The sequence below is a fragment of the Halichoerus grypus genome, chromosome 10 (genome assembly GCF_964656455.1).
Source record: "Halichoerus grypus chromosome 10, mHalGry1.hap1.1, whole genome shotgun sequence".
NCBI lineage: Eukaryota > Metazoa > Chordata > Mammalia > Carnivora > Phocidae > Halichoerus > Halichoerus grypus.
Window position 1 is genome coordinate 112,193,067 of NC_135721.1, and position 10,927 is coordinate 112,203,993.

General features: G+C 44.9%; 1 protein-coding gene and 1 pseudogene across 1 annotated transcript in view; both read right to left on the reverse strand.

The window, feature by feature from the left end:
- Positions 1 to 4,948, reverse strand: part of TTLL9 (tubulin tyrosine ligase like 9) — a 38,272-nt gene extending 33,324 nt beyond the window's left edge. Inside the window, exons 1-2 of the mRNA XM_036121846.2 lie at positions 4,884 to 4,948; positions 716 to 759 (exon numbers count right to left, since the gene is read on the reverse strand). Of these exons, the coding sequence (XP_035977739.1) occupies positions 716 to 759; positions 4,884 to 4,898 (59 nt within the window). The 5' untranslated portion in view covers positions 4,899 to 4,948. The remainder of the gene's footprint in view (positions 1 to 715; positions 760 to 4,883) is intronic.
- On the reverse strand, positions 2,235 to 3,003 carry LOC118554389 (cell division control protein 42 homolog pseudogene; annotated as a pseudogene).
- Positions 4,949 to 10,927: the final 5,979 nt, after the last annotated feature.

Below are 10,927 nucleotides of genomic sequence, written 5' to 3' on the forward strand. Positions count from 1 at the left end.
TAACTGAAGTGCCCTATTTTGGGTTGGGGCGGGAGTGGGTGTTTAAGTTGAGGGTCAGCATCTGGGACTGTGCTTGCATTGCTCTGATGGGTGCTGCATGGCGGAAGGGTCAGAGGCCACACAAGCCCTCCTCGGTGGCGGTGCAACCAGAAGCAGCTTTAGAAAGCGGAGAAATATCTAATGAAATAGACTATGTGCTACAGCGTGTGCGATGTAACCTCCTCTGACTCCCCAAAAAAACGTCAGTCAAGTCTACATTGCTCCCTCCTGCTCCGTGCGAGTGGATTCCCTTTAGGGGATCCGACGAGGTGCTGAGTTCTGCACCCGGGTTACTGCCGCAGAGGGAAGCAGAGGATCAGGGCAGAGTTAACACTGGGGTTACCAAGTCATCACGTGGTTGTTGAAAGAGACAGGAGGGCATAGGTACAGACAACATGGGCCCTGGAGCCCGGCAAGCTCTGTCACTATCTGATCCTATAGTCGTGAGTGAGTTCCCTCGCCTCTCCGAGCTTCAGTTTCCCCACCTATAAAACGGACCCAATAGTAGTATCTATTTCAAAGGATTGTGATACGGACTCAAGGAGTTAATACAGCCGGGCACATGGTAAGTGCTCAGTGATGCAGAGCTGGATAAAGGGGAGGAAGGACGGAAGGAAGGGAGGGAGGAAGGAAGGAAATTACTTTTGTGTTTATTAGATTGCGTGGGGACACTCACCGCTCTTTTCCCTTTGACAATCCATGGCCCTTGTAATTTTGATTCTGCAAGGAGAAAAGAAAAGCGATGTAACTGGTTCTGCATATCCACCCTGCCTTCCCAGCTCAATTTACTGCAGATATTAAAATGCTCAAACCATCAGACACAACACTGCCCAGATCCTTAGGCGTGAAGGACCAGCCTGGCCAAGTTCACATTGGTCAACATGTGCCCAGCAGCTTGGTCCTTGGAATAAATCACCAAGTATTCAAGGTATCAAATCGCCCCACTTCATAGGATTGTTCCACAGGCATGACCAGTAGAGTGAATACCTAGTTTTCAGTGCTCCAAAGGTCCAACCCTGAACCCCAGTTTTGAGGGCTGAGCTCAGCCAGCTCTGTGAGAAGGAACTGAAACTTGAATATTTGATTAGATCCATGGTCCAGAAGGGGAATGGATCAAAGACTCAGAGTGAAGTTAATTTCTGCACCCAAAATGGACCTTTCAAATCCTCAATGGGGGTTGGGGGTGGGTATTATTTTGCTTCTACCACGTCTAAAACAGTTTGGTCTTTAGTCCTGGTAAGACTGATCCCTAATGGCAGGTATGAAAAAAGAAATCAAAATTGGTCTTGTGCAGGATGACCACTGCAACTTGGACAGACTTGTCATCTGCATTAGTTTTCTATTACTGCATAACAAATTACCACAAACTTGGCGGCTTAAAATAGTACAAATTTATGTCTTGCAGTTTCTGTGGGCCAGGAGTCTGGGCATGGCTTAGCTGGATCTTCTGGCCAGGTCTCACAAGGCTACAAGCAAGGTGATGACCTGGGTTATGATTCTCATGCATGGGCTTGGGGTCCTTTACCAAGATCATCCAGATTGTTGGCAGGGTTCAGTTGCTCAGGATTGCAGGACTGAGGTCCCTGTTTACTTGCTAGCTCTTGACTGGTGACTGCTCTCAGCAACTAGAGGCCCCGTGCAGTTCCTTTCAACATGGCCCCCTAGGCAGTTCACAACATGGATGTTTGCTTTCCTCCAGGTCATCAGGAGTTCATCCCTCTGACTTCCAATCCTCCCCACTCCAGGTCAGCCACAATAGAGTCCTATATGATGCATGGTGCATAATCATGGTAGTAACTATCCCATCAAATTCACAGGCTCTACCCACACTCAAGGGGAGGGAATTATACAAGGTGTGTACACAAGGGGTGGGAATCTTGGGGGCCTTCTAGAATTCTGCCTACCACACCATCCTATCCCTCAAAGAGCCAGTAGAAGGGATAGAGGATACTACTTTATGAAACTGACAGAAATTAGCCCCCTACAAAAGCACGTGAACTCTTTTTTAAATTTATTTTATTATGTTAATCACCAGACATTACATCGTTAGTTTTTGATGTAGTGTTCCATGATTCATTGTTTTCGTATAATACCTAGTGCTCCATTCAATATGTGCCCTCTTTAACACCCATCACCAGGCTAACCCATCCCCCCACCCCCCTCCCCTCTAGAACCCTCAGTAAGCCCGTGAACTCTTTTTTTTTCAAAAACGAATTTTAATCTTTAGTTTGATTTAACATTGCTTTTAGTACGATGCTGACACCAGCTGTGCGGAAAGGGCTCTGGAGAGATGTTCATAGCAGCACACACCTGCGGCTCTTCTTCGGTTCGGGAGGCTCCAGGGCAGCCAGTATTGCTTCGTCAAATACATTCTTTAGGCCTTTCTGTGTGAGTGCAGAACACTCCACATACTTGACGGCCTTCAGGTCGCGGGCCAGCTTTTCAGCAGTCTCTGGAGTGATAGGCTTCTGTTTGTTCTTGGCAAGTTTCTCAATCGTAGAGGGGTCATCTCGGAGATCAATTTGGGTCCCAACAAGCAAGAAAGGAGTCTTTGGACAATGGTGAGTTATTTCAGGCACCCACTTTTCCTTCACATTTTCAAATGAGGATGGAGAGACCCCTGAAAAACAGACTAGAAATCCATCTGTTTGTGGATAACTCAGCGGTCGTAATCTGTCATAATCCTCTTGCCCTGCAGTATCAAAAAGTCCAAGAGTATATGGCTCTCCACCAATCATAACTGTGACTGCATGGTTGTCAAAACAGTCGGTACATACTCAGATGGAAATTTGTTTGTTGTGTAGGATATCAGAAGACATGTTTGACCAACGGCACCATCGCCCACAACAACACACTTAATTGTCTGCATTGCTGAAACAGTTTTGTATCCACTTTAAATATTTCAAATTCGATGATGACCTCAGCTTCTCCGCCGGGGCGTTGGCCAGCACGCGAAGTCTTATCCCAGTAGTACATTCAAGTCCCTCCAACTACCCCAGCACTAGTAAGGTGTCCTTCTCTTTTTTGATTATATCTTTTATACTCTTTCATGTTTTCAGTTCTATTTCCCTTATGTTTATCCAGTCTTTGGTTGAAAAACTTTTCCTGGGGCACCTGGGTGGCTTAGTCAGTTAAGTGTCTACCTTCAGCTCAGGTCATGATCCCAGGGTCTTGGGATCAAGTCCCGCATCGGGCTGCTTGCTCAGCAGGGAGCCTGTTTCTCCCTCTACCTGCTGCTCCCCTTGCTTGTGCTCTCTCTCTCTCTCTCTGACAAATAAATAAATAAAATCTTTAAAAAATAAAAAAAGAATAGGAAAACTTTTCCTGTCCTCACTGAATTGCATTGATTCTTCTGTTAAAATTCAGTTGACTGTGTACATGTAGGTCTATCTCTAGACTCTTATTTATTTGTCTACCCTTATGTTGCTACAACACTTTTTTTTTTAAAGATTTTATTTATTTATTTGACAGAGAGAGACACAGTGAGAGAGGGAACACAAGCAAGGGGAGTGGGAGAGGGAGAAGCAGGTTTCCCACGGAGTAGGGAACCCAATGCGGGGCTTGATCCCAGGACCCTGGGATCAGGACCTGAGCCGAAGGCAGATGGTCAACGACTGAGGCACCTGGGCGCCCCAGCTACCACACTATTTTAATTACAATAGCTTTCTAGTAAATCTTGAAATCAGGTACTATAAGTCCTCTAACCTTGTTTTTTTCAAAATTGTCTTTGCAATTTGGGGTCATTTGCACTTCAATATAAAGTTTAGAATCAGCTTGCTGGTTTCTACCAAAAATGTGTGTTGGAATTTTATTGGGATTGTACTAAATCTATAGATTTTGAGAAGTGACATCATCAAGTATTGAGTCTTCCAATCCATGAATATGGTCTATCTCTCCATTAATTTAAGTCTTCTTTAATTTCTTTCCACAATATTTTCCAGAAGTCTAGGACGTTTTAAATTAAATTTACTCATAGGTATTTGATTTTGTGATGCTATTTTAAATAATATTTTTAAAATTTCATTTTCCAATTATTTGATGATAGAATATTGTGGTAGACAGAATAATGCTCCCCCAAAAGATGCCCATGTCCTAATATCCCAGAACCTGTAAATACCTTACATAACAAGGGAAAATTAAGGTTGCAGATATAATCAACTGACTTTAAAATAGATTATCCTGGATTATCTGAGTGGGCGCAATGGAATCACTCGTTTTTTTGTTGTGAGAGGGAACTAAAGAAATGGGGGTGCCAATTCATGAGAAGCAGAGCACGGGATGAGAAGCAGGCTAGTGGGGGGGGGGGTGCTGGATTCTAGAGTAATTCATTTCCCTCCTTTGGGTCACATTTTTCCCATTTTAAAGTGGGGGAGTTGGCCCGTGCACTCTTAAGGACAGGAATTTGTCTGATTCACCTCTGAGTCCTTATTGGTCAGCACTGGGCTCAGTTTAAAGAAGGCACTGATTAGCGTTTTAGGATGAATGTATTAGGAATGGATGGATGGGTAGGCAAACGGGAGGCGGGATGAGCGTAACCTCTAAGAGCTTTTCCAGGTCAGGAAATCGAAAATTCTGAGGTTCCCCCAGGGTCACAGAAATCGCTGAGTACAGTTTAGAATCCCGGATTTTCGTAACTTTCCCGCCAGCGAGCCGGGTGGTGACCTCGCGCAGCACCTCCCGCGGCGCGCGGCCAACCGGGGCTTGAAGTCTTTTCTCTGTATTCATCGTTTTCCTCCCACTCTATCCGGAATCACTCCGCGGGGGCCCCCAAGTCGGAATGCCTCCGTGGCCTCCCTCCCTTCTCTAAGGACGATGAAAGCATCTGGACTCCGCGGCACTCCTACCTTCGGGCGCGACATGGTACGATTCCCCAGGGCCGGACCCAAACCGCCGCAGCGCCGCGCGCGAGCCTCCGCGTCCCGTTGCCAAGGCGACGGAGGGCGCCCGGATCCGCCGCTCTGATTGGATGAGCCAAGGGCCCGCCTCTCCGCGCGGGCTAGTGTCCAATCCCAGCCGCTGAAAGCTTTTGCGCGCCGCGGCGGCCCAGACCCCCTTACTCGCTCGACCTTTGTCTCCCAACCCCTCGCTTCCGCGACCCTGGGGCGCACCGGCCAGAGACTGGCTGCCCTCGGCGGGCACTGACTGCCCAGCGCCTCTTCCAGCTGCGTTTCGCTAGACCTACGAGCGCTCAGAATGAAAAGCTCAGCTTTTGGTAAATGTAATGGTACTAAGTTTCCTCACTCGGTCCCTCACTGAGTCGCCTTATCATTTGGTTAGTTGGTAACGCGGCCAGTTATTCTGCTTTTTCTCGGGCACTCTCTAATTCTTAGGCACCAACCTGATGCCAGGATTCACCTCAACTCCTGTAGTAGCCTCCTGACCAGTCTGCCAGTGCCCACTCTTGCCCTAGCCATTCCAGTTCATTCTTGGCACTGCAGCTGAAGAGCTCAAATTTGTGAAGAACACAAATCCGATCCGGCCTCTCCACTACGTTAGCAATTTATTCGTCATTGCACCCTGTATTGGCTCCCTGCCTTTCCCTGCCTCCCTTCTCCACTGCCCTGGGATCTATGCCAACCATAGCTGATTAGAAACTGTTAAAAATTTTATTGTTTGTTTCATAGCAACAAAATATAAGTTATGTAGGAACATATTTAATAAAATATATGCAAGACATTTTATTAAGCAACAAATCCTTAATAAGCCTCTAGTTTATGGCATGCCTCATTCTTGACTCTATGAGGATATAGCAATGAACAAAACCAACAAGTATCTGCCCTTGCGGAGTTTATATTCTCATAGGAAAAATTAGAAAACATTGAAGGATATTAAAGAAGCCCTGAATAAATGGAGGGATGTACATGTTCATGGACAGGAAGACTCAATATTGAAAAGATGTGTATTTTTTTAAATCCAACAAGGACTTTTGAGAGACCTTCTCAACCCAAGAGAGGCAAATATCAATGGAATAATATAGGGATCCTAGAAATACATACAGGTGTGTGTGTGTGTTTTAACTTTATGTACAATAGGAGTGGCATCATAAATCAGTAAATGGCATTGAGAAACTGACTTTCCATAGGAGTGAAAAATAGATGCCTAATTCAAGCAGGTTAAAGAATAAATATGACAAACAAATATTTCAGGCTGTTAGAAAAAATATTTAAGTATATATATAATATTTTATGATGTGAGGGTGGGGAAGGGTTTCTTTCTTTCTTTTTTTAAGATTTTACTTATTTATTTGACAGAGAGAGCACAAGCAGGCGGAGCGGCAGGCGGAGGGAGATGGAGAAGCAAGCTCTCCGCTGAGCAGAGAGACCGATGCGGGGCTTGATCCCAGGACCCTGGGATCATGACCTGAGCTGAAGACAGACGCTTAACCGACTGAGCCACCCAGGCACCCCAAGGATTTCTTAATAAAGCACAACTCATAGCGGAAAAAATTAATCTGTGGCTCTCTCAGAATCTGAACTGCCATACAACGAAAGACATTGTAGGTTCAATTAAAAGACAAGCTACATAAATAAATAATTAAAATGTTTAAAAAGGGGGTGGGATGCCTGGGTGGCTCAGTCAGTTAAGTGACTGACTCTTGGGGTCATGGGATCGAGCCCAGAGTCAGCTCTGCTCTTGGTGGAGTCTGCTTGAGATTCTCTCCCTCTCATTCCCCCTCTGCCCCTCCCCCCCTCGCGATCTCACCTGTGCCTTGCTCTCTCTATCTCTCTCAAATAAATAAATAAGGCACCTGGGAGGTTCAGTCAGTTAAGCTTCGGACTTCAGCTCAGGTTGTGATTTCGGGGTCCTGGGATAGAGCCCCAGGTCGGGCTCCCCGCTTGGCAGGGAGTCTGCTTGTCCCTCTACCTCTTTCCCCCACTCATGCTCTCTCTCTCTAAAATAAATAAATATATAAGATCATTAAAAGACAAGCTACAGGGCACCTGGGTGGCTCAGTTGTTAAGCAACTGCCTTCGGCTCGGGTCATGGTCCCAGGGTCCTGGGATCGAGTCCCATATCGGGCTCTCTGCTCCGCGGGAAGCCTGCTTCTCTCTCTCCCACTCCCCCTTGCTTGTGTTCCCTCTCTCGCTGTGTCTCTCTCTGTCAAATAAATAAATAAAATCTTTAAAAAAAAAAAAAGACAAGCTACAGACTAGGAGGCAATATGTGCAACGTATATAACAAAGGACTAGTACTCAAAGAACTACAACTATTAAGAAAAAGACTACCCCACCTCACAAAGAAAAGAAAAATGGACAAAAGATATGAACAAAGAACTATCAGCAAAAGAAACTCAAATAGCCAGTAAGCACATCAAGATATGTAAATCATAACAATTATAAAATATTATTTTATACATATCACCTAGACAAAAATAAAAACACGTTCAAAGTCAAGTGTTTTTGAGGATGTGGGGAAAGTGAATCTTTATATGCTGTCGGTAGACTCACACTTTAGGAGGCAATTTGCAATATCTCATAAAGTTGAAAATGCACACAACTTACAACCTGATTCCACTACTGGACATATATCCTATAGGCTCTCTGAATACAGCTGCACAGCCCAGGGACTATCACTTTGGAGCTAATGTGCAAGGTGACATTCCTCCCTAAAGAAATTCTCATCCTTGTTCATAGGTCATATGTACAAGGATGTTCACTGCAACATTCTTTATAATTATGGGAAATACTAGAAACAATCTAAATGTCCACTCATAGCAAGATGGATTAAGAAAATGGAATATATTCTAAAAAAATACTATTCATTGACAAAAATTAATGGTCCAGATCTATATCAACATAAAAATATCCCCCAAACCTACTGTTGAATGAATAAAAGAGAGTTGGAGGGCACCTGGGTGGCTCAGTTGGTTAAGCGTCTGCCTTCAGCTCAGGTCATGATCTCAGGGTCCTGGGACCGAGCCCCACATCAGGCTCCCTATTCAGTGGGGAGTCTGCTTCTCCCTCTCCCTCTCCCCCCTGCTCCTGCTCTCTCTCTTACTCCTGTTCTCTCTCTCAAATAAAATAAATAAAATCTTTAAAAAATAAGAGTTGTAGAATGATAAATATTTTTCAAGGTTAAAATTTGTATTAATTATAAACATATGAAAGTATATTCTAGATACTTATGGGTATATTGGTATTAAAAGTTTAAAAATACAGACTAGAGGGGCACCTGGGCGGCTCAGTCGGCTAAGTGTCTGCCTTTGGCTCAGGTCATGATCCCAGGGTCCTGGGATGGAGCCCACCCCACCCCACCCCCGCTCAGCAGGGGGCCTGCTTCTCCCTCTGCCCCTCCTTCCCATTCGTGTTCTCTCTCTCAAATTAATTAATTAATTAATTAATTAATATTTTTTAAAAATACAGACTATAAAGATGAACACCAAATTCACAATGGTTTCCTCTACGGAGAGTGAAGGAAGAGGAGAGAGGAGAGGAAAGTTCAACTACTTTAAGTTTATTTGGAATGTTTTGTTTTACTGAAACAACACAGTTGAAGCCAATAAGCCAAAGTATTCTTATCTGGATTTATTTATTCTTTCTTTTTTTTTTTTTTTGCCCTAATAAGAAAAAACTATCAGTACTACAGGGCGCCTGGGTGGCTCAGTCAGTTAAGCATCTGCCTTCTGCTCAGGTCATGATCCTATTAGGGTCCTGGGATCAAGTTCCCCATCAGGCTCCCTGCTCAGTGGGGAGTCTGCTTCTCCCTCTCCCTCTGCCCATCCCCTCCCCTCTGCTTGTGCTCTCTCTTTCTCACTTGCACTCTCTCTATATATATATAAATAAATAAATAAAATCTTAAAAAAAAAAGAGAGAATATCAGTACTACCCTAGAGGAAGAAGTTTAGGATGCCTTGGGAATGCATAACGGTGGGGTCTAACCATTTTTAACTGGGGTCAATTAGTCTGGTAAAGGGGATGGGAAGAGTATTCCAGGTGGAGGGAACGGCATGTGCAAAATTGGAAATCAGAGAGAGTGAAGCATATTTGTGGAAATGAATGCGGATCAGTGGCCAGGAAAAAGTGGGGAAGAGGGGAGAGACGAGGCTGCCAAACCCCTATGTTGTTGTTTCCTTTATTACAAATGTGGAAACAGAGCCCTAGTGAGGAGAGCAGAACCAGGGCCTCCTAACTCCCTGTCAATTGCTCCATGATAATAATAATGACAATGATAATAATGATGATGGATTATGTTGCTGGTCTCTCTACTAGGTACTTGAAATATATCCTCTCATTTAATCTCATTACAGACCTATAGCGGATTTTCCTCCCCATTTTACAGATGATGAAACTGAAACTCACGAAATAACGAAAGTTAAGAAATTTGCTCAAAGTCACAGAGGCAGAAGCCAGATCCCACGAGGCCTTGTGTGCGATGCTAAACAGACTGAACTTTTTCCTAAGGGCATTGGTGAGTGTATTAGGTTCCTATTGCAGCTGTAATTACCACAAACTGAGTGACCTAAAAGAACACAAATGTATGAGCTTATAGTTTTTGAGGCCAGAAGTCTGAAGTGGGTTTCACTAGGCTAAGATGAAGGTGTTAGCAGGGCTGGGTTCCTAGGAGGCTTTAGGAGACAATCTGTTTCCTTGCTTTTCCACCTGCACTCCTTGGCTCATGACCCCCTTCCATCTTCAAAGCCAGCAATCATAACACTCCCGACCTCTGTGTCTACCATCAGATCCCCGCCCCCCAACTCTATACTCCTGCCTCCCTCTCTCACTTATAAGGACCCGGGGAATGACCTTGGGCCCACCCGAATAATCCAGGACAATCTTTCCATCTCGTGGTCAGCTGATTAGCAACTTTAGTTCCATCCACAGCCTTAAATCCCCCTTCCCATATAACATATTAACATTTTCTATGAATTAGAGCACAGACATCTTCGGGGAGACCGTTATGTTGCCTACCACAATGAACCACGCTGAAGGGTTTTAAGCAAGGAAGTGACAAAGTGAGACCTGCATTTTAGCATCTTCATATTCCTGGTTTTGTAAAACAATCTCTCCCTGACTTATTTAAGGCAAATTGAGCTTCGTGACAGCTAACACTTTCGAAGGCGGAACAGTTCATAGACATTAAATGTGTTAAGCCTAATAACTACAGCTGGTGTTTGTACAGAGCTTTTAATGTGATGGAGTTCCTTTGTACATGCAGTTTGATTATTCCCCCAACAACCCAGTACGAGTCCAAAGCACTGTTAATTATTGCCCCTTTGTGGATGAGGAAACCGATCCGGGGGCATTTGGTCGCCTGCCCAGGGCCACAGAGCTGCTAAGGCCAGGGCCAGGACTAGGAACTAGTCTTCAGACCCCACCACCAGCATTTCTTTATGCCATCTGTGGGGTTGGCATTCTGGGAAACTCAAGTCACACAGCACATCTTTGGCGTCATTTTTCATGCATAACTTGATGCCCAATAAACATTTGCTGAATAGATGAAATCCTGCTTTCACTTCTGGAGCACCAACAGTGGTTTTCAAGGCAGGAAAATGGGGAATGGCCGTAGAATTCCTCCCTCTCCCCCACATTCAATCTATTTCCTAGTCCCATCAGCTGTGCTGCCAAAATATTAAGTCTGTCCCCTTCTTTCCAGTTTCTCTGCTCCCGCCGTGTCCCAGGACACCACCACCTCCCTGGCCTCCCTGCTTTGCCTCTCTAATATATTCACTCTGGATAGGGGCCAAAGTGATCAACTTAAAATGTAAACCGGATGACAGGGCCAGCCTCCCTTGTTAAATTTGCCCACCAGATTTCCATCATACAGAGGAGAAAAACCTAAACTCACAGTTATGGCCATACACGGTCCTATACGCTTGGCTCCCCACTCCCTCTTTAGCCTCAAGCTCCTTGGCCCCCCTCCTCTCCAGTCCCACTGGCTCCTCATGAAG